Raw genomic sequence first — 23,881 nt, forward strand, 5'->3', positions numbered from 1 at the left:
AATTATGGATTTTGTTGTGTGGGTCAGCAGAGATAAACCTTTTTTTGATTCTCACAAAAAATAAACAAATAGAACATGGCTAACACAAATGTGGAACATATTGACACACGTTAAATGGAAAGAGAAGTTAGACAAAATGAATGTAATGAATGTGTGTTACTAACCTAGGAAACAGAGCATCAGCTATCCTCACTACGCTTGGACAGTTTTTCAGTGTTCTTGGCAGGAAAGTTGTTCCAAGCATCTTTCCACGGTTCTTCTGTGAATTGAGAAGCACATTATGCCTTCTGTCTGTGCTCCACGGAATCCCAGACTGATTCCATACCATCTGTTGCAGGACTCCTGGCTCAGGATGCCTCACTCTTTTATGACTTTGGGTGTTTGAGGGTCTTGTCATGCACCGTGGAATAAATTTGGGACTGTTTATATGCCTTCCCAACGGATGGCTGAGAATGCGCATGCACTTCTCAGCACTCGAGAAACCAATAATTCTGACCAAATCCCTTATCCCAGTTACCTTATTTGCAGAGGAGCATCCCCAAATTGCATTTTGTTGGAGTCAAATATTTCAGTTCAAAGCCACTGGGGAGATTTTTCTACATCCCCGTTCTATAGTCAAGATATTAATAAGATTCACTGAGACTGAGGCACAGCATGACTGGAGCTATTAGACTGACACTCAGTGCCCAAGAGTATGGCAGCAGAATGTTGTTGGGTGGGGGGCTTTGGGTCCTATGTGTTAAGGGGAAAGGCCTCTGTCGATGGACTGGGTACCTGGTCCCGCTGGTACATGTCTATGTAACATCCACACGAATGCCAGGTCCAAATGTTTCCCAGCAGAACATTGCATTGTCACAAGTCTCGTTTCTCCTCTGTTCTCTTGCCTCTCTTTTCTGCTTCTACCCGTCCATCTTTAGGCAGATGAGTCCCTTTATAGTAGCTGGGTTCTCCTCAAGGTATCTTTCTGTTAAACGGGAGTTCGTTTTATTTATTTATTTTTTTATTGCCACCGTCACCTCGAGGCTTGGTCTGGAGGTTTCAGGACAGATTTTGCAAAGCGTCTTGAGACAAGTTGTTGTTGTATTGATGCTATATAAATAAAATTGAATTGAATTTATAGGTTAATACGCTGTCATGTCACTGCCCCTTAAGATTGGCCTGTGTAGCCCATTTTTACACTATACTTTGTCTCAGCATCCCTAAAAATAAGAATTAAAATAAATATAATAATAATCCAAAGGTTTGTCTAAAAAAAAACAACAAAAACCAGCACAATACTAGAAAGTATATGGTTTAAACATGGAGGGGGGTGCCTACCTTTATTGACCTTCAAATCTTTAAGTTTGTTTTACTTGTATTGCTCCTACCACATCTTCTCATTTAAATGCTATTTATTTTCTTTATTTTTCAGGTCAAATGAAAGCTTTACGACACAGTAGTTTTGACATTAAAACACCCCTAAAGCTCTGACCCTAGACTCGTCCCTGGTGCGGCCCCTGCACTAAAATGCGCTCGACGCCCCGTTTTACAACCTTCAAATGTCAACTACAAAGACCATGATGCATTGCAGCGAAACAGTCACTATCATGACACATCTTCAACACAAGGAAAAGCTTCCTCTTGGGAAGCGTTTTATTTGCTAACATTGGGGAGAGAGAGGCTCCTGCTTCGGGTTGGCATTTTGAGAAGTATTTGGGTCGATCCGGCTCGGCGAACGTCGACACGGAAGGATACAAAATTATAACAATAACTGAGCTGCAGCTAGCTTTGTAGTCCAGGAGCTCGCTAAAGGCAAGCTAGTGCGCGCTAACGCTAGCTAACTGAGGAGACCTAATCCGCAGCGTCTGGAGAGTTATATTCACCAAAGACAGCAGCTGACACGGGTGTTAGTTGATGTTACATCTACAGGATGTGGTGCAGAGTAGCAGCGCAAGGTAAGCACTTCACTACTTCGTCTTTCGGCTGTCTCTTATAAACTGCAGTTTCCTAGCTAAACTTGACAGCTGTGCTTGGCCATCGGTTCTGGTAAATGAAAACACGCAGCTCGTGTTATGAACTGTCGGATTTGAGCCATCGGGAGAATGGCCTATTTTTTTTTTTTTTAAGGTGCGTTTGGTTTTTCACCTAACCCACCCGCTGACACAACGTAGCTCAGATGTGGCATCGGGGTAGCGACGGTTAAACGTGCTGGCGTCTGGGACATTATCACGTGAGTTGCCACCACACAGGAAACATGTTAACGCTGGTGTTTCTGGCAACAAATGTTAAAACTGAGACACTAAACTGGGAATGTCGCGTTGTGTGAAAATGTCACTGTCACATCTGAGCCCCCCTCTCGCTGGTATCTAGCTAATTCAGAAACATAGGAATAGAAAATACTTTATTCACCCCCTGGGGGTGTGAAATAAGAGTGACCAGTAGCATGTACACAAACAGAGACATCAACATAACATAACGGCAAAATCAATACAAGTAATGCAAGCACAAGTCCAAGTGGAAGACCGGTGATATGTATGTATAAGGATGTATTAATGTGCATGTCTGTGCAGAAAGGACAACAACAAAATAAATAAAATAAAAGAGATATGGCTGTGGGGAAACATGAAACATATCGGTGCAAAATAAAAAATGTGTCTGAGTCGAGGTGGTTCCAAACTATGCACAAGTAACTGAGCACTTTTAAAAGTGAACCAAAACAGTAGCTATGAGTGGCACTGAGCTACTGTTTTAGACCTGTGATATGGCCTTGCTGTGTTTGCTCTGAATCCTATTACTCTTGGTTAAACAGGAAAAAAAAAGAAAAGTTTCTAGGGTTTTTATTTCTTCCTTTATCCCTTATCACAAGTGCTGAGAGTTAAAAATCAATATGGAGTATTCAGTAATACGCTCTTGGCCTGATGCTTTACTGGACCTCCTCTGTTTACACTCCTCTCCTCTCCTTCCTAGCAGCGAGTCTGTAGACATCCTCAGTAGAAATTACGGGCCACAGGCAGACATGAACACGTCCTTCGCATGGTTTCCCGTCGATTGCACCTGGAGTGGGAGGCCTTTGTGAAAAAGCAGAGAGGTGGAAGGGGTCCACGTGGACTGTAAACAAGAGTCATGAATCTTCATCAAGTCCTCACGGGGGCCGTCAACCCTGGTGACAATTGTTTCTCTGTGGGAAGTGTCAACAATGTGCCATTCACGGTAAGATATTTCAAGCTCTGTAAGTATTTCCCTCCCAGCCACTTATGAGCCCTCATTCTGAGGGGGTAGCCAAACTGATTTGTCACAAAGCTGCAAAGATTTTCTTTCTCTGCGGTGATCACCCTCGCAAAGAACACATTAAATGTTAAATGTTTAAACAAGACCATTGTGCTTATATCTGACGCATCAGTCTTTTTTAGCACTTTTAAAACACAGTACGTCTGAATGCATTTGAACTTTGATCTCAAATCAAACTCTTATGAGATACTAAACCCGGGCTATTCAGAGAGCGGATCAATAGGAGAACCGTTTGTGTCCTTACGTGCCTTTGTGAAGGAGACACAGTCACAGTGAATCACAGCTCATGTGAGGATCTCTTTTTGAGAGCCACAGAAATAGACCATAAAAGTCCTTTCTGCTTTTACTCCAGAGCTGTCATAGCTAGCAATGTCTGATGCTTTGACGGTGGATCGACGCCAAGTGCAGTGAAGTGAACCTTCATACAGTTGCCTCTGGATCCGAGTGTCGTCTTCATTCTTGTCCCCTTCTTGCTGTCGATATTCTCTTGATAGGCCTACGCTTCAGGGTGTGACGTGGTGATTTTGGGCAGTGATTTTGAGCGGCTGCAGATCATCCCGGGGGCCAAACATGGCAACATCCAGGTCGGCTGTGTGGACTGCTCACTGCAGGGGGGACAGGTAAGATGAACGGAGTGTCCTGTCTCATTGTGTCCTCAAGGCTGATCTCAAGAAGTAATGTTTGTTTTTTTTTTTATAAACAGTGCAGTTTAATTTATAGTTTATTCTTTGAATGGTAAGTGGACATTTGAATAGTGTCCCAGTAATCATAGGAAAACCAAATCCCAATAAAAACAAGTGTAGACACATTTGAGTCTCGTCTTAATAAAAAAAAAGTAAATAAATAAATAAAGAATTTTCTATAGACAATGTTGTACTGTGTGCAACATGCCAGATTCATCTAATACAATTAAAATTAATTTAATATAATTTAAATCTGGCTACTGCCCGTCCATGTCCAGTGCATCACTGTAAACTTGACTTGTTAATTAGAACAAAACAAGAACTTTTGTAAAATATTTTGTAGACAAAACACCTAATAAATGAATCGTGATAATAACTGACAGATTGATCAACACACTGACGATTCATTGTCACTTTTATTTCATGGTGAAAAATAAAACAACAGGCTCACATTGTGGTTCTAGTGCCAAGGATGGCAACATCCAGTATGGTACCGTGACATACAAATGTAAACAACACAACCAGTGGAATTTGAAAACGCATATTCTTAATAAATCTCAGACAGATTTTTTTTGAAGTAATGGTTCATTTTAGATTTTGCTTTAGATTGTCAGTTTTTCGTGGCACATTTGTGGAAAGCTACGTTGTCGACCTGTTAAGTGTTGGAATCTTGGAAATTTCAGGAAAGACTTTTTTATTTGGCAATTTCAAAGTGCCGTTTAATAAAAAGTCTCATGTGTGCAGACTTCCCTTTTGCCTCAACTATAGTTTAATGTTTGTAATTTTTTTTTTAAAGCTATGATTAAAACTGCAGAACAGGATTTATTTTCTTTTTTTTTTTGTACAGTTTAGGAGGAGGTTGGAATAGACGTCAGTTTCTTAAAATGTCTTGAGATCAAAAGTGAATAATTATAAATATATTTTGACTGTGATTCAACACATGTTATGTTTCAATCATTTCACATTTCAAGTATTCGGTAGAGGTTGAACACACAGCTCATCCAGCGCTTCATTACAATAGTTGATTGTTTCAGTGTCCCAACCCAGACACGTTAGGATTGTGTAACACTGTATGTTTGTATTGCACTTTAGAAACAAACACGTACACATCATGTGCCTGCTGAACATCATAGTTTCATTTTTTATTCTTTCATTCATACAGTTCTTTAATCCTTCATTAATTAAAAGGGAAACAATACAGAATTTTGATACATTATAATCTATTTATTTTTTCTGTGAAAGTCCCAAATTTGCACAGTATTTACAATGGCTGCAGTCAAATACAAGGAGAGAATTCCAGGACTGCTGCATCTTCATAAACTAAAGATGATAGATGTTATCACTAATCCGGATTTATTTTTTTTTTGTGTGTTTTTAATTGGGACAGGCAGTTGTCTTGTTACAACAGTAGACAAGACCGGTATGATTCAAACAGGACAGGGAAAAAAAAAAAAAAAAAAACCCTTTCACCGCTCTCCTCATGTGATCCTTAATCCAATTCTTCTGGGGCAGAACTACCCTCACATGCCTCCAGCATGGTCTAGTGTCTGTTTAAGCATGCTAAGTCAGTATGCCTGCCAGTTTCACTTCATTGCCGTCTGCACCCTGTGCTATTTGCGATGCTCTTCCTTCGCGTGGTGCATCTTCAAGGGTTTCTGTGGCACTTTGGATGCATTTTTAAACACGGATGACTTATTCCTGTGAAACGTGTATTTTCCAAATGAATTAAATTGAATGCAGAAGTAGGATGCCACATTATTTTGAGACATTACTCTCTGAGACGTTGGATCGTATGGCGTCTGCTTGGGAATCGATAGGAATGCAGGGCAGGAATATGAAGGCAGCTCTAATAACAACAGCACTAGTAATAAATCACCATTTAAACCTGCAACCCTTACTGTTAGCTTACTGCCGTAAAGCGAAAGGCTTTTTTCACTTCAGGATATCAGCTGTAATATCCTTACAGGATAATGCAATCTCCAAATGTCACTGGGGGGGTTTTAGGAATCAGCCGGAAAGGGGATGTTCGATAAGCTCATGTCATGAGTACAGGGTCTTTTTGGGTCACCGTCGCCTTGGAAATATTTCTGTGTGGCTCTGCTTGTGTGTGCGCTTGCTTGTATGTGTGTATTTTTTTTTAAACATGCCACATTAATTTAAGACACCGCTTCCATTCACTGCTATGGACACGCTTGCTCAGTTTAACAAGGTGACTCTGGTTACCATGGAAAACACTTTGGCATGTTAGCGTTAACAAATGAAGAGAGCGAATGTGAGGTGTGTGCATACAATAGACAAGACATCTTGAGTCAAGACTCGGTTGTTATGGGCTCATGGTATTTTTAGTTTGTTGACCAGACATTACACGTTACGGATTCTTTTTGTCTCAAATAAGGATCCACAGCAATTATTCTCTGCATAAACTGTCAAACACAAGGTCTCAACAAACATGCGCTTAAATATTAACTATGCAATAAAATGCTGTACATTTCAAATGTTCATTTCTTTGTCGGAAAACACGAGTTAATATCTAACGTGTTGCCTTTTTTCTTTCTGCGGACAGATTGCAGCTTCCTATGGAAGCATCGTGTGTGTCTTTGAGCCCGTTCAGCACCCAGATCAAAAAGACACATCGCTGACTGTGAGTAGCCTTCATTTGTCCTCCAGTCACTGTCATTTCAGGACATGCTTTTATTTAGACCGTGCAGAAAATGAAACCGTTACATATCCTCCAAACCCATGAGTATAAAGTTCTGCAGTCTTCTGAAGTCAGCACCGAACGATTGCACTTTAGCTGTAGCCTTAAACTCGTTGTCATGTTTATTGTTTGTTCCTACTCTTTAGTCATTGTTGTGCAAACTTCAAAGCGGTCATAAGGAATAGAGAGAATTTATCTCATCTCAAACACAATCAGTTCCTCTTTCTCTGCGGAAGTTTACTGGTATTGCATTGCTGTCTTTTTGGTTCAGTCACATGTGACTCACATGGAAGCACGCTCACTCTTGGTTTTTGTCGTGCAGCTGTGGCTAATCATGTACTACACACACAGAGAGAAAATATATGTGAGGGCCTATTCAGTTTGACATAAATTTTTTGTTGTTTCAATTGTTGTTTGTTGTTTATTCTGCACAGAAATTGAGCTGCCAGTGGCAGAAGACGGGTCAGTTTGTGTTGCAGTCGATGGTACGGAACCTGGCCTGGCACCCCACAGGTACCTTCACAAAATAAAAATAAAAACATGTATCCCTTAGGTTGGAACTAATATTTCATTCACGTTTCTCTACAAAACCAAATATTTGATGACAGCCGTCCTGAAGGAATGAATGTATGTTGGGTTTTTTGTGTATCCAGGCGGCATGCTCCTAACAGGCTCTACCAGCCTCCAGTTGTGGTCGAATGTTGATGTGGCAAAGGATGAAGCTGAAGAACGGGGGAAGCAGACAGAAACGACCCCAAGAGATTCTCAGGCTGCCTGGAGGTGCATCTGGCAGAGCAAGTAAGAAGTGATGAGTAGTGACATGACGCTAACTTCCGCTGAGGCTGAAAGATTGTGATCTGATTAATAGCAGTTCATAGTTTTTATAGCTTATATTTTAACTTTAATCTAAAATTGATTTATGTTCCAATACAGATCTAACACCAGGCTGCCTTTGTAGTTTCATGCAAAGCTTATTTTATTCTATTATTATATATACAAAGGTATCAGTATTGAGCACCAACGTTTCTCTAATTTTATTTTTTGTCTTTAGGACGGCTTCTCCAGTCAGTTTAATGAAGTTCTCTCCTGACGGTGAATTCTTTGCTACTGCTGGGCTGGTAAGTGACTTTGCTAAAATCCAAGGATTTTGATGCAAACTTGCATGTGCATGTGTCTAAACTACAGGACTCAAACAAACTGTGCACGCTTGTTGTGTCTTTTACAACTAGACGGCTTTAACTTAATGCTAAATGTAATAGCAGCAGTCCTATATGGCATCGGTCACAACTCTGTTTGTCTCTCCTTTTCAGGACGACTGCCTCGTCAAGGTGTGGTACAGCACCAGTAAGTGGAAGTCGGGCGTTTCCAGGCTCTTCACACCTCCAGAGCCCGGTATGAGTGTCCAAGGAGAGCTGGCCTTTTCCTTCGTCTACCTGGCCCATCCACGTTCTGTTACAGGTTTCTCCTGGAGGAAAACCAGCAAGTACATGCCAAGGTATAGACACAGTTTGAGCATTTTTTTTTTTTTTTTTTACAAACATGACGACTGCAACTTTAATACCATGGCACGCCGGCATTATTCATTTGGATGTTACCTGTTTTTAATCTTCGTTTTACTGGTTAAACAAGTGTTTTTTATTTTTCTTCTAATTTAGCTGCAAGTGTTTTGTGGGTTGCGTGAAAATAGGGAAGCAAACAAAACAGGTCAAAAGCTGCATTGTGTAACAGTACTAATCTGACGTGACGTGTTGCGAATTGTTCTCGCTGCAGATTTAGCTTGCATTATTTAGGAAAGCACTAAGAAGAGATTACCTGTTGGTGCAGGGAGCTGACATTGAGTGTAGGATGGCGTGTGAAGGTGGAAATCCCACTAGCTCAGGATGTATAGGTTGTTGTGCTGCAGTGTTGATGGCCTGTCGATAGTCTCCACTGTCACTGTTATTCTTACTGCTTAGTGTATTTGTTGTTTCAGCTGTTTTAACATATGTCTTTAACATATGTGTCTCCTTTAACCTGCTGTTGAATAGTACTGTCAACAATAAATTATGTCATCACTAGGGGTGTAACGATACATGGCTAACAATAGACCGGAGCTTGTAGACCCCCCTCCCCTTTGTTGCTAAAGACTCCTGCTTGTGAACGCTTCGGCTTCCTGGTTAAATATTGCAAAGTCATCATAAGATGACGGCAGCGTGCCGACACTGTTCAGCTGAGATCAGATATGTTTCCAGCAGCACCACAAACAAACATAATTTACCTGAAAGGGCACCACCCAAGTGTGAGTGTCACTGCTACAAGAAAAAAAAAAACACCTTAGTGCAGCTGACTTCGGTATTTAAGCATCCTCTCCCTACTTATTCAGATCGGACCAAAGTAATTCTTTCTGAAGAGTTCAGCTGAACTTTGCTGGAACTGTTGGTGCTGCACTTTACTTGTTAAAAGTTTTGTTAAAAGCTGTTAACAAGCTGTGAGGAATTTATTTTTATAATATTTCACATCTTTGAATATTTTATTTATTGGAAAGCCTATTTTATATATATTTTCTTTATTTTAGAATGTTTTATTTAACTTATTAGAGGCAGCACTTTGCAGTAATATTCTATTCTATCTATATGTTTTGTATTATTATAAAAAAAAAAAATAGGTTGGTTTATGAATAATAAACATGCAAATAAACAACAAGCAAGTTTAGGTTTTGCGTTTTGTTTCCATACTGTACCGCAAATGAACCGAACCGCGTGATTTTTCTGTATCGTTACACCCTTAGTCATTACTGTCCATATACTGGACATCATCGTAAAACCTTTTCCTGTTGTCCTCTCCCGTCTTTCTCCTGACAGAGGTGCAGTGTGTAATGTCCTGCTCACCTGCTGTAAGGACAGCGTGTGTCGGCTCTGGGCAGAGACGCTGTTGCCAGGTGACAGCCTCCTCTCTGGTCACTATGACAGCTTGATTTCCGGACAACCCGGCGAAACGCTCAGATGTGCCGGGCCCCCGAGGCAAAACAGCTGCAATGGGAAGATGCAAGGACGGACATCACAAGACGTAAGCGAGCCTATGTTGCTTTTCATAAAAATATGGAAAAATGGTGCTATATTGAGTGGTATTTTTCAACACTGAGGGTATATATTGAAGCTAAGAAGCTACAGAGTGAGCTCTCCATTCCTGAAATATCAGTAAGTTGTGAAACTGCTTTCTCCAAACGCATTGTTGCGCTGACAGAACATTAGTCGCGCAACGCTGCATTTCTCCTCGGTCAGATGTGTGTCAATCTGCAGTTCGGTTGCCACATCATTATCACTTTTTCTTCTGTTTGAGAAGGTGGAAGAATAAATGCATGAAAGCACAGGTAAATAATATGAAAAGGATATTTATATATGACCAGCAAAGTCAGAATCTAATGTATTATCTGTGAAGCCAATTATATCCCTGAGTTTGGATACAAAATATTTAAAGAATCACCTTAATTTCCTTGAGTGATGTGATCCTATACCCAGTTTCTGTCTTTTTTTTTGTTTTCACATTAGGCAACTGCTTGATGAGCGAAAAGAGCAAAGGGAAATTGAGCAATTATAAAATGACAACAGAGGATTACTGAAGTTAAAAGGAAAAAATGAGTGGTCTCAGAAATGAAAATGGTTTTTGAAGCTTTGCAGGGCTTAAGACACACATCAGTCAAGAATACTGGCTTTGTTTCCGTTATGTGTGAAACTCCCCCAAATTATGATTACTCACAATTTTGATACCTGTTTTCCACCCTCAATTGGTGCAGTGTAATAATAGTGTCTATTTTAATGTGATTAAGCTCGTTGCTGACAGCCTAAACAGTGTAAGCCTCAAAACATCCATTTCAGTCTGGGCATTTAAATAGCTATGGGACTCAGCGGCACTTACAGAACCCACAGCACATTAGATTACGGGACAAATCGTTATGCAAATGTCTCCACGTTGCCTTAAGGAGAGTCTGTGAGAGTACCTGCGTGGAATTATTCATCGCAAATCTCAGACTGCGCTGGATGATGCAGGCAGAGATAAGTCAGAGGTAATTCTCTTCCCATAAAACTGAATGGATGGATAATATGGAGAGAGACCTACTTTACAGTCTTGTTTTAGTACAATGCCTCGAGCCGGGATAGAAACTATAAAATTACTCCCGAAGGCAGCGTTAATTTAAGTCTCTTGATGAGGATGCTGTTTGAGAAGTTGATGAGGGATTTCCCCTCTACCATCTATTTTTTCTGCTTGGGTACAAAACCATTTCAAGTGTTAAATCTGCTTTGTACTCATCTGTACGGCACATTTCTTATGTATAGACGCTTTTTTTTTCTCCTTTGGCGTTGTGAGCACATTAATCTCAAAAACACAGCTCTTACAGCTCTTTTACGTTATTCATTCTACACCAGTGAGTCCATATAATACTGCTGTTCTACCCGTTCTATGTCCATCTAGTCGGTCTTTACACACTGCTGTGAAACTGCAGAACGAACCCAAATGACATAAAAAATCAAATTAAATTACGCCTCTCTCAGGTGTCACTCAGTTGTTCTTCCACGCTGCTGGTTTCTCACTGGCTGTGCTTTTTTTTTTTCACACAACCTGGGCATTAATCCTACATGTTTAAGTGCCAGTTATAGTAGTAGTAAAATCCCTTTCATAAGAAAAATAGCTGTCCAGTTTAGACAATAAGGAAAATAATGAAGACATGGTAGGTTGATTCATTTCACAATAGCCTCCAAAACAGCTTTAATAATTGTTATTGTGTCCCCTTCAAATGGGTAACAAGAAGCTACTGTGTTTCACTTCCCCTGCTTTCAAGTAATTTAAGAACATCTAACTCTCCAGAGTAAAACAAGATTTGAATTTCCTCTGTGATGTGTACATTTGTCACGTGTGATGAAAAAAAAAACCCACTGGTAACACATCAAGGCGAGGCAGCGTTTATTCATGCATTACATTTTTTTTCTTACAGTTGAATTTTCAAGAATCGTGGCATTCCTCCTACAACCGGGACGTGCCCGTTCCGTCTCTGACCGGCTGCCTGCCTCACCATCAGAGCCGGCACAATAACCACAAGACGAGCGGCAACAGCTTGCCCCACGCCAACGCCCTCTGCCACTTCCACATCGCTGCCAGCATCAACCCTGCAACAGGTTAGACTCGAACACGTCACCCTCTGTAGCTGGTTAATAATCCTGTTGATGTTTATCGCCAGCGCTGAGGCTGAACCTCATATTAATTCTCTGAAGTTAGTGAAGAGCTGAAGCTAAGTTCCCCCTAAAGAAAAGAAAAGAATGAAGAACAGTAATACAGTAGTAGATTTTTATTAAATCACTTAGACTGTATAAATGGTTTGCTCTGCTTGGATAAAATCAGCTGGATCCCCAAGGGCCTCCCTTCTGTACATTTACGTCAAAAAATACGACTAACGGTTTTGTAAATTGCCTCAGGTTGTTAAAACAACATCACAGAGGACACGCTCAGAGTTACCGGGAGCGTTTCATTTTGTTCTTCTCCGTTTTTGTGGGGCAGCTTAATCTGACCTGAATCAGGGTAAAACCCTGTGCATTATTTCAGCCTGGAGGCTGAGAAGCACTGGAATACTAACCACACTTATGTTCGCGGAAGCTGATTTCCTCCAGATAACGGATATTTTCGTCCTGCAGTCCAGCGTAACACAAATTCAGCCGGCTTATTTTTCTAACCTGTTGCATTTTGCACAGACATTCCTTTGCTACCCTCCATCTCCTCCCTGAGTGCTGTGGATGACGAGGAGCCGGGCGGCCCATTCACCGTCCACTGGCTGAACAACAAAGAGCTTCACTTCACTTTAGCCATGGAAGTCTTCCTGCAGCCGCTCAGAAGCAGCCTGGACCAACAGAACGAATGCTCCAGCGAAGGTACAGCAGCATATTCGGATCCGGAATGAACCCTTTATTTAAATCAAAGAGTCAGACTTCTAAAAAAATGATCTGCGTTCTGTTTTCCAGAAGCCGAAGATGAAGATAACTTTGAGGAAGACAACGGTAGCAGGCCAAGGGATGCACAAGGGCTTGAAGCTGCAGAGCTTCCCGTGGCTGCGGTGGAGCACCAGGTGGATGTGCTGTTAGAGGAGTGGAATAAAGGGGCTGACATGCTGTTCAGTATACACCCCATGGATGGCTCTTTGTTAGTCTGGCATGTGGACTGGCTAGATGAATACCAGCCAGGGATGTTCAGGCAAGCCCAGGTACAGTCGATGTAATTTATGTAAAACGAATGCATATCACTAATGACTTATGTTGGTATTTGAAGAACAAATGAAAAGAATCAGCTTTAAATCGTCTACTTAATTTATTTCTTTTTCCTTATTTCCACAACCCTGTTTCTACACTCCAGCAAATATGAATTACATTAGTATTCTATTAATATATTTTTTTCTCATAACTAAATGAGCGCTGTAAATTAAACCTTCCTCAGGTCATTCTTTCAAGCGGTCTGTTTGTATTCACAATTTCAAGGAGTGCTTCTCGGTGGAAGCAAACATTTATCATCTCAGTAGGGTTTTGAATCATTTTGACAGCTGTGATGGTCGAGCTATTCTAATGGTTTCTCATCCAGCCGTTTAGGCAATTATGTTGTAATTATGTGTGACTTCATATCTAATCCAAAAGCGCCTTGGCGCATTTTTATTAGCAGCGAAAATAATGAGAACTGGAAGACAGTGCCGAGCGTTTAGTCAGTCGTGCGAGTTTCCCTGACGTGCGCATGGATAAGGCCTAGTTGCTTTAAAGTGTTAAAACAGAATCCTAGTAGTCAAAGTAGCCTAAGTGGATTTGAACATTATGCTTTTTTTTTTTTTTTTTTTTTTTTTTTTTTTTTTTTAACATATGTAAAGTGACAAGTGCAGAAGATTGTATCCCATGAGTCCCCATTACTGTCTATGTGGGTCGCTCGTCCCTGTCCAATGTTTGAATGGAGATTACTTTACCACCCTCTTTTTTTTTCTTTTGAGTTAGCTGATAAATGATCTAATTTAAAGTTCAAACAGAATTACTTTAGTGAGTCCTTGTTTTAATTAAACTGGATCTTTCTTTCCCTCTCAGGTATCGTTTGTGTCCCGTATCCCCGTAGCATTCCCCACAGGCGACGCCATCTCCCTGAGCCACAGCGTGGTTATGTACGCCTGCAATAAGAACGTGGATCTGGCTATCCAACACGGCAGACAGCGGCCTCCTGGGAACGCGTTGTCGCAGACCAAATCTGCTCTAATAAGCTACGGGGGTCAGGGAAAAGCCGCGCCCAGCAGCAGCCTTCGACTGAGCATTTTCACCCCCAACGTCCTCATGATCTCCAAACACGCCGACGGCTCTCTGAACCAGTGGGCGGTCAGCTTTGCCGAAGACTCGGCTTTCTCCACCGTGCTCAGCGTGTCTCACAAGTCCCGGTACTGTGGCCACCGCTTCCACCTCAATGACCTGGCCTGTCACTCGTTACTCCCTCTCCTCCTCACCACCTCGCACCACAATGCCTTGAGGACGCCAGAGGCGGACAGTATCCTAGCGCCTCCGGAGGCCTGCTCCTCTGGCTTCTTTCCTTCCTCGTCCCTGGGCCGTGGGTCGCGGCCCAGCCGGGTGTCCCTGGGTGCGGTTTCCCAGGACCCCAACGCCATCTACAGCGAGCTGATTTTGTGGAGAGTGGACCCCGTCGGCCCGCTGTCTCTGTCGGGCGGGGTCTCCGAGCTAGCTAGAATCAATTCTCTCCACGCTTCAGCGTTCGCTAATGTAGCCTGGTTGCCCACGCTCATTCCCAGCAGCTGTTTAGGTGAGACAAGGATTTTATTGTTCGGAGATTGCCAAGCACTGTTCTCTGTTGCTTTAACAATCAGCCATTGTAGCGGCGACGGCTTAATTTCATAACGCACGCTGTTTAGTTTTTTTTGGATTGATTAAGATGAAGGAAACACAGTGTCTGTTTTCTGAATAGTAGAGTTTTTATGTCCTTTCATAAATGTGTACATGGTCTAGAAGTCTTTATAACAGCAGTCTTTATTAAATGCAACAGTATAAAGAAAGATAAATCTAAGTGTTTGCTAAATGCACTGGATGTGAAAAGGAAAAATAACCATTTTTTCCTTTCCTCAGGTGCGTACTGTAACTCCCCCAGCGCCTGCTTCGTGGCAAGTGACGGCCAGTCACTCAGGCTCTATCAGGCTGTTATTGAAGCTAAGAAGCTGCTGAGTGAGCTCTCCAATCCTGAAATATCAGTAAGTTGTCAAACTAGTTCCTCCAAACAGTGTAGTCATTACTGCGCTGACAGAACTTTAATCGCGCGACACCTGCGTTTCTCCCCCGTCTCTTACAGAGCCTGTCACACGTGTGTCAATTTGCAGTCTGTTTGCCACATCATTATCACTATTTTTCTTCTGTTCTAGAACGTGGAAATACATGAAAGCACAATTAAATAACACGAAAAATGTGTCAAAATGTGGAAAAAAACAATAATTAATATTATTTTTAAGTTCTCCTGCATTGCATTTAAACAGATGATTGTTTTCCTTAATTTTTCAGTTACAGAATTTGAAATACAAAAATTTCATTCCACGTGATGCACAGTTGTATGTTTAAACAGTATAATGTGAATGTGTGTCCAGATAACTAAATGCATTTTGTGTTAAATGTTCCACTTTAGAAATATGTTGGAGAAGTGTTCAACATCATCAGCCAGCAGTCCACAGCTAAACCAGGGTGTATTATAGAGCTGGATTCCATAACGGACTTTGTAAGTACACGTGAAGCCCAAGAACTCTAATTATATTCACACTCTACTTGCTCTTGCTCTCCGTCACTCTAATTCTATCATCTAAAAGCGAAGAGGCAACCTCTTGGTTTCCAGTGAAATAAAAGATAACGCTTTGATATAATATAAAAGCCTTAGCGATAATCCAGACCGTTTGCAGAATGAAGCCTCTTGCAGTAGATGTTTAGCTTTCTATGAAAGGTCAACTATGGAAATGCTAAAATGGGTTCAGAGCAAACCTTCTGCATCCCTCTTGAGTAGTTTGTGTGTGTGTGTGTGCTTACGTATTTGTGTATGTAACGTCGGCGTAGCCGGCGTCTTGTGTATGCGCTCCACAGTAGGTAAATAATGGCTGCCGCTGTTCTCTGCAGCAGGGGAAGGAGACCCAGCTCCTGCATGTTTTTGAAGAGGATCTGATCCTCGGCAGCGAGAGAACAGAGAGCGCACAGGAAACTCCTGATTCTCCTCGTAATGGTACAGACATTTCTCTTTTCTCACTTTTAAGGGAATGTTGTTAACAATGTGCACCTTCTCCAAGTGCTGCAGTTTATTAATATTTTCTGGATCTGTGTTTTGCGTTTCCCTCCAGCCTCTCCAGCGCCAACCTTCTCGGCTCGTTTTTTTCTGGTGGTGGTGGAATTAACCCCGACGGGCCGCTCACTCCTCCACATGTGGCATCTCCACCTCGCTGCTCAGCCCGTCACCATGGGTCGGTATTTAGGACAAAATATCCTACGCTCCTAAAGTCAGGAAATAGAAGTTCCTTTATTAATCCCTATTGAAATAAATGAATCACTTTAAAGTTCATGATGAGATTTTGAAATGTTTTATTCTGAATTGACCCAGTTTTCAAGAGCATTTTTGAATCAACTTTTAATGGTTCACTTTTGTTTTTTTGTTTTTTTTTTTTGTCTCTCTACTCTGCTGTCCAAATGTTTTTTAGTGTCCTCAGGTTTATTGTGCACTTCTGGTTTTACTGCAGACAGATGGTAGTCACTCACAAAACATCTTAAAATATTGACTAATGCAGTGTTGTCTGTCACGGAGTAAGGTAAAAAAGTGAATAATCTTGAATGGATTTGACCAGAAAAGCTTTTCTTAACAATAATTTTTTATATTTCTGTCCCCACAGAGGAAACCACGACGCAGAAGGATCTGAACAACTCCCAATCCCAATTTATCTTCGACACCCTCAGTTCCCCAATAACTCAGAAGAGTAAACCCTGCACTTCCAACCTGCAGAGCGCCTGTCGCCTCAGCCTCTCGACACACAGGCTCTACAGCCAAGAGATGGCTCTTCCAGAAGGCGTGGAAGCCGTCAGTGTTACTCCCTCGGCAGGTGAGAGACGATGAGGACACGGATACAAATGCTGACAGATGAGGCATTTGCTAACACTCGTATCGACTGAGCAAACTGAACTGATTTGCCACCTGAGCTTTCCTTTGGCAAATGATTGAAAACACTGATTGAAATAACCTTTTCAAGAAGCTCGTAGACGATCCCTTTTTGGAAGAAGACAAAGGCTGCGTGTGTCGTATAAAATAAAATAAAAAAGAGAGTGATAAGGAAGGGAATATTCTTCAATAAGTCATTATGATTGTGCACAAAATAACTACTCACTACCAGCTGTAACATCTAAATAATAAAATATTACATTTTATGATGTGTTGTCATTTCTCCTATTAGGTCACTTGAGCGCATCGTGTTCGCTGCCTGCCGACCGCGTGCCTTACCTCCTTGCCACTTCCTGCTCCGATGGAAAGGTGCGCTTCTGGAAGTGTAACGTCGTTGCGACGCAGCCCTCCGGTATGGACAACTTGGAGTACCAGTGGGAGGAGTGGCATCTCCTGGTGGAGGAAAGGCTTCCCAGCAGCAGTGCGGTAAGCGTGCCAGGTCGCCCCATAGAGGTGAGCTGCTGTCACACCGGACGGATTGCGGTTGCCTACAGGCAGATGCCAAACACACCTCTGAACTCCTCGCCTCACCTGAGCTCTCACGGGCTGCTCACGTCTCCTCCCGCTTTGTCATCCTCTCCTTATGTAAGTTATAACAACACCAACACGCACCTGACCCCGAGCCTAACCGTACAGCACAGCCCCAACCTCAGCCTGAGCCCCAACCCACCAAACACTAGAGAACCTCTGGTTCACATTGGCATTTTCCAGTGCGAGTCCACCGGTGGCTCACAGTGGATCCTAGAGCAGACCATAGTGTTGGACGGCACGGATCCTGCAGCTAACTACGCCGTTAGCAGTAGTTTGACTGGAAGCGCCAGTATTCCCAATAACATGGACTTCTCTATACCTAACGAGAACTGTCTTGGTTCCACCACTAAGAGCTTGGTACACTTGGACTGGGTCTCCCAAGAGGACGGGTCACACGTTCTCACTGTTGGTATTGGGACAAAGATTTATATGTATGGCCGTCTATCTGGGAAACCTCCAGAACTGGGCATGTCCTCCGACGCCAGTAGAGACCAAAGCATGTCTCGCCTAGTTCTGCTTCGATCGGTCAACCTGGTGTCCTCCGTTGAGGGCTCGTTGCCTATCCCGGTCTCCCTCTCCTGGGTACGAGATGGGATCTTGGTGGTAGGCATGGACTGTGAGATGCACGTCTACTCTCAGTGGCAGCCCCCCACTCCGCCCAAGCCCGGCATCACGGTCGGCCAAGACGCCGACATCGGCAGCAGCTTTTCCTCCATCATTTCAGCCGTCAGGCAGGAGGAGGGGCTCAGCTCCGGGGCCCCGACGTCTTCGCTGGCTCCTCCGAAAAAGGCCCTGACCAGATCGATGATGAGCCTGGCTCAGAAACTCAGCGGGAAGAGAACGGCTTATGACCTACCAGTAGAGATGGAGGACTCAGGACTGTTTGAAGCTGCTCACCAACTGTTTCCCACTCTACCCCAGTACCATCCTGTACAGTTACTGGAGCTTATGGACCTTGGGAAGGTACGATAAATAGATTACTTGTTTATTATTGAAACCTTTATAGTTTACAGCTGTAGTAAAACAGATTTGTACATTTACAAACAGAATCATTTGTCAAAACATCAACATACATAAGTTGCTTTGCATGACATGTAATGGTTAAAAGATGCTCCACATGTCTTTCTTAAGGTTCACCGTGCCAAAGCCATCCTCTCCCACCTGGTCAAGTGCATTGCTGGAGAAATTGTGGCCCTCAAAGACAGCAGCAGCAATGCAGAGAAACGTGTGCGCTCTCGAACCATCAGCGCTGGAGGCAGCACGGCCAGGGACCCAAAGATGTTCAGCAAATCGGAGAAGTCCTCGCTTGACTACACGGAGATCAGCTCCGTCCCTCCCCTGCCCCTGTACGCCCTCCTTGCCGCTGATGAGGATACACCAAAACCTGGTGAATAAAACAAATTTCCAATAGTTCTTACAGTCCAAGTAAATTAAAGTGTGAATAAGTTGTAACTCTTGGGAGAATCTTCTCTGCACCATGGCTACAAAGACACCAACTAGAGAGTTTTTCTTTGTTTTCTTTTATTATTCATGGTTGATTATAATTCCACTAACTGTGGGCAGAATACTACAGTTGCCCGACTCATAACTGCCTAAATAATATAGCATTAAATAGCGTAAACACGGTGCTTAAATGAAATCTTAAAGAGTCTATAATGAATATTAAAAATATTCTCCAGCATGAGTCCATGCAGGTACACAAACAAGCAGAATAACACTATTTAGGATGGAAATAAATGTACCATTATTACCTTCCCTAAGAAACGTTTCCTACTTTTTCCTACACTGGCTCTCGTATCTCTGAGAATACAAAGCACGAACACTGAAAGCAGAAACTTTTATACAGTAAAAGAATAATGCTCTTTGATATTTTAATTTAATCTTCTCCCCAGCAGGAAGGAATATATCTTCAGGCCTCTGATGAAATGCGTGCCTTGTGTAACTTCTTGCTCCGTCCTGCACTTTCCCTGCAGATAAAGTCGGCAGCGTGAGTGGCGATAGTGGGCACGGTTCCAGTCACACAGATGCTTATGATGAGCTCTTTCACACGCCCAACATTGTGGACCTGGACCCTCTGGACAGTGATCAGGAGGAAACCGGGAATAAGGTCAGTTTTTTTTTCTTAAAGAGAGTTACAGCAACACCTTTCTGGCTTCATGCTATCTCTAAATATTGTGTCACATCTTGTTGTGGCATTCAAACTACCCTTGCCACATTCGGTGTTTTTGTGGTATTTCCTTCCTCTTTAGGTTTGTCTTGTGAGTCAGAAATACCATACCCTAAATTTCACGCTGTGTTGCTCCCTGTCTTCAGGTTATAGACCTGTCACAGTACAGTCCAACGTATTTTGGCCCAGAACACGCCCAGGTTCTGTCCAGCCACCTCCTCCACTCCAGTTTGCCAGGATTAACTCGAATGGAGCAGATGTCTCTCATGGCTCTGGCCGACACCATTGCTACCACAAGCACAGACCTCAAAGACATCCAGGGCAAGAGCAAAGGTAATAAAAACATTGCAAAAGAGACTCTTCACATGAATCCATATTCAACACATATGAGATGTCTGTTCTACAGCATGATGTCATACTAACTTAACTGAGAGTCATTTATTTCCCAGGGGGAGAGACGCTGGATGAGTGTGGCTTGAAGTTCTTGCTGGCTGTCAGACTCCATACCTTCCTCTCGACCTCTCTGCCTCCAGCACACAGAGCACAGCTGCTACGTCAAGGTAAAGTGGTGTAATGGCTTCTAAATGGTTTTTGGTTTGAGGGCATTTCATACCTGGCAGCACTGAGCAGCCAGCAGGTAGCCCTGTTTCATAACTAAGAGTGAAATACCCCTCTTAATTAGCAATTTGCAAGTTTCTGGCTTGCTGCATGAAGCACTTTGTCTCCGCACTCCTTCAGAAATAGGTCCATTGCCCACGCAAGCATCAGGGCAATAACATTCCTCAAGTTAGATTAGATTCCTGATGGTCTCATTGTAAATTCTTGACTGTAAAAGTCTCAATAAGTGGAAGTGAACAAGCTGTGGTCTATTCATCACCCTTAAATACTGCAGTAAAGCGCCCTTGAGCAATCTGTGACGGCTCCCATAGAACTCTTCAATAGGCAGTGGCTCAGCACTATAGTTATCAGAGGAAACCTTCAGTATGTAACCTCCTGCACACCTGTATTTAAACAATCAAGCACACGTCTCATTTAGGCGGTATTTTAACTAATAGTCAGTTTCTTTTTTTTTTCCTGCAGGCCTGTCAACGTGTCACTATGCCTGGGCCTTCCACTCTGAAGCTGAGGAGGAGCTGCTGAACATGCTACCTGCCCTGCAGAAGGGAGAGCCCACCTGGCCCGAGTTGCGCTCTATGGGCGTAGGTTGGTGGCTGCGCAGCACCAACAAGCTACGCAGGTGCATCGAGAAGGTGAGGCGGTTAATGACAGTATTTATCCGTTTTATTCGAGCTAATCGTCTAATTCAACCTCTATTTGCGGTTTGTGTCGTAATTAAAAGATCTGTGCAATAGAGTTTCACTTCAAATGGATGTTTGAGAAAGTCGAGGGTCTGGTGATTTATATGGAGTGCTCAGAAACCACAGCTTTAATCACCGCACTATTAAATTACAACTCGTTTGATGAATTGTAATTTTCGCAAACATTCCCTGCCTGCTGCTTATGTGAGGATGTGATGAGGATTAATGTGAAGACTTGGCCTGTGGTAATGATAGTAAGCAGCGCAATTTTAATCACCATGATCGCGTTTTTATCCGTACACAACTCGTACAGATCCACTTACAAAGTCTACACAGAAAGAATTTGAAGTTCGGCCATTAGCGTGTTAGCCTGGTGTACTTGATATTACTTTTCACTTTGTAAATTTAATGCCGCCAGGTATGCGAAAGTGCACTTTTGTTGAAGCTGCTCCAAATACAGCAACTGACTACGAGCTGCTCTGTAAAATGACCCATAAAGCCACGGCTTATTCTGTAGATAACATTGTATAAGCTGAGGTGCTGGAGGCGTTGGCTGAATGTATTTTTCTCCTCTATTTGGTCAGGTTGCCAAGGCTTCTTTTCAGAGAAACAATGATCCTCTGGATGCAGCTATATTTTACCTTGCACTGAAAAAGAAGGCAGTGGTTTGGGGATTGTACAGGTATGAAGCACCGACACGATTTTGCCTTTGAATCAGTGATGTGCGCACAATATTTTCTCCCACCCTTGAACAAGATTAGCTCTGGCACGATCACCGAAGACCAATGACATTAATATCGTCGTTCTGAATCCTCCTCACCAGGTCTCAGAAGAACGCTAAAATGACAGAGTTTTTCCGCAACAACTTCAGCGAGGATCGGTGGAGGAAAGCAGCGCTGAAAAATGCGTTTTCTCTGTTGGGAAAGCAGCGGTTCCAGCATTCTGCAGCCTTCTTTCTTCTCGCCGGCTCCCTTAAGGATGCTGTGGAGGCAAGTGAAAAATAGTCATAATGCAGTGTTTCCAAGAAGCGCCGTGTTCTTTTTCATCTGCGAACTCCGTGTGACATTGCGATGTTGCCTTTTCCCAAACATTTCATAGTCAAGGGCAGTGTTTAATGTTGTAGTAAAAAGCGGAGAAACCAAATCCGGTAAAATGTCTCTCACCAGCAGCATTTCTATTGTGTGCCTCCCTCTTATTATTAAAATACCCCAACACATGCCCACAGCTGTGTCTTTGTCAAGAGCTTTTAGTGCGGTGCACTGAAGCGTTAGTGATGTTAACAGCGAACTCTTGGGTGTGACTATCTTTCCTCCTCTTTTATGAATTCATAGCTATATACCTGTGTCGCCATAATTAAAGCTTAATAAGAAATCAAGGTGTAACTAAAGCCTGATTCATTAGATTCCGATAATGTTTGTTAATGTGTAAACAGGCGTTTCTTATGATGTTGGTTAGACTCCAGCTGTACTCCTCTCCATGGCAGGAGCGCTGCTTAGGGTCATACAGATTATTTAACCTTTTATTTATCAAGGTTGTTTCCGCTTAGAAAGTCCCTGAAGCAATGAGTCACATTATTTCCTCCGCATGAGTAACTCGAACTCTAAGCATTTTATGGAAATGAGCGTCACCCAGGCAAAGGGCTATCATTGACTTTGCTCGGTCTCTCTGGCTGGGAGGTGGTCTCATTGAAATGCATCTCACACCTTACCAGCAGGGAACAACCTCAACAACGTCGACTGTATGCGCATACTTTCCGCTGGTATTTATTTTTGCTTTTTTGGCATCTTTTCAGGAGATCACATCTAGAAGTGTACATTATTTGCCTGCCTTTGTCTCCTCTCATCCCTCTCACTCCTGTGCACGTCCCAGAAACCATTTATTAAGAATAACAAACTATGAATTCTTCATCTCCTCCTTCAGGTATGCTTAGAAAAAATGCAGGACCTGCAGCTGGCGCTTGTGATCTCCAGATTGTATGAGTCAGAGTTTGAGACGGCATCCACCTACAAAAAGATCCTCCAGAGACACGTTTTGGGACAAGACAAACAGGTTTGCACGCACACACAGACACACAAACTAGCCAGATTGTTTGAATCCATCATTCTGATGAGAGATAAAAGAGTGTCGCTTTCTGGATATTTTAGATTCCAGCCCACCAGGACCCGTTCCTGCGGAGCGTGGCTCATTGGGTCCTGGAGGACTACAGTAAAGCTTTAGACACTCTACTTGAGCAGTCTACTAACAGCTCCAGGTCCACTGAGAGCAAAGCTGATGCTGGTAGGTTGGATGGTGCAGTTAATCTGCAAGCTCTTTTTTTTTTTTTTTTTTTACTTTTTGTTTTTGATTGCTTTTCTTGTCTTTGTATTTTGGGGATGTTAGCAATTGCTTTGTATTGATGATCAACATTTTCACGTTGAAACCAAATACCCAGTTCACTTTGTGAATATTACAGGCCTGTGAATTACAGCTTTGCAGATTAAAACAGGGAAGTAGACTTTAAGTGCTCCATATTGTAATTTGACACTAAATCCTCTGCAGCTTTGCAGCTACTTTTGATCCCTTAAGTGATGTGAAATTAACAAGTAATTGCAGAAATATACGAGGCTTGCCTTAAGAGTAGAAAGACTGAACTTAATATGAACCTCACTTTGCCTAAAGAGACAAACTGGTTATGTGTGTTTCGGAAATGATGTTCTCACAGCGCACTTTATGTTTACAGAGAAACAGACTTTTAGAAAGAAAGAAATGGAAATGGTTCTTATTCTCATAATGGGTGTGTTATGTCCTGGCTATTTTTTTTTTTTTTTTTTTTTTATGAACTTCCAGCTCCTTTGACATTTTCATACCTGGATTAAACAGAGTGAATGTGATGTTGCCAACCGGCCCTTCTCAATAAACCGTCATATGTTGAACTCCCGTCGAACCCCCCTCTAGTCGCATTTGACAATAGAATGAAGCTTGGCGGCCATAAGTGCTCTCCACGCAGCAGGCCTGCCATTGTCTGCGA

General features: G+C 42.5%; 1 protein-coding gene across 1 annotated transcript in view; it reads left to right on the plus strand.

The window, feature by feature from the left end:
• Positions 1-1,583: 1,583 nt before the first annotated feature.
• Positions 1,584-23,881, plus strand: part of LOC125012707 (dmX-like protein 1) — a 49,615-nt gene continuing 27,317 nt past the window's right edge. Inside the window, exons 1-28 of the mRNA XM_047592800.1 lie at positions 1,584-1,934; positions 2,947-3,189; positions 3,762-3,887; positions 6,514-6,591; positions 7,083-7,161; positions 7,302-7,446; positions 7,700-7,766; positions 7,959-8,143; positions 9,489-9,693; positions 11,618-11,798; positions 12,369-12,545; positions 12,636-12,874; positions 13,731-14,448; positions 14,769-14,890; positions 15,316-15,405; positions 15,795-15,897; positions 16,013-16,132; positions 16,556-16,762; positions 17,111-18,372; positions 18,541-18,796; positions 19,383-19,516; positions 19,723-19,909; positions 20,026-20,136; positions 20,657-20,826; positions 21,459-21,556; positions 21,698-21,863; positions 22,795-22,923; positions 23,019-23,151. Coding sequence (XP_047448756.1) covers positions 3,103-3,189; positions 3,762-3,887; positions 6,514-6,591; positions 7,083-7,161; positions 7,302-7,446; positions 7,700-7,766; positions 7,959-8,143; positions 9,489-9,693; positions 11,618-11,798; positions 12,369-12,545; positions 12,636-12,874; positions 13,731-14,448; positions 14,769-14,890; positions 15,316-15,405; positions 15,795-15,897; positions 16,013-16,132; positions 16,556-16,762; positions 17,111-18,372; positions 18,541-18,796; positions 19,383-19,516; positions 19,723-19,909; positions 20,026-20,136; positions 20,657-20,826; positions 21,459-21,556; positions 21,698-21,863; positions 22,795-22,923; positions 23,019-23,151 — 5,575 coding nt within the window. The 5' untranslated portion in view covers positions 1,584-1,934; positions 2,947-3,102. The remainder of the gene's footprint in view (positions 1,935-2,946; positions 3,190-3,761; positions 3,888-6,513; positions 6,592-7,082; positions 7,162-7,301; positions 7,447-7,699; positions 7,767-7,958; positions 8,144-9,488; positions 9,694-11,617; positions 11,799-12,368; positions 12,546-12,635; positions 12,875-13,730; positions 14,449-14,768; positions 14,891-15,315; positions 15,406-15,794; positions 15,898-16,012; positions 16,133-16,555; positions 16,763-17,110; positions 18,373-18,540; positions 18,797-19,382; positions 19,517-19,722; positions 19,910-20,025; positions 20,137-20,656; positions 20,827-21,458; positions 21,557-21,697; positions 21,864-22,794; positions 22,924-23,018; positions 23,152-23,881) is intronic.

The sequence above is a fragment of the Mugil cephalus genome, chromosome 8 (genome assembly GCF_022458985.1).
Source record: "Mugil cephalus isolate CIBA_MC_2020 chromosome 8, CIBA_Mcephalus_1.1, whole genome shotgun sequence".
NCBI lineage: Eukaryota > Metazoa > Chordata > Actinopteri > Mugiliformes > Mugilidae > Mugil > Mugil cephalus.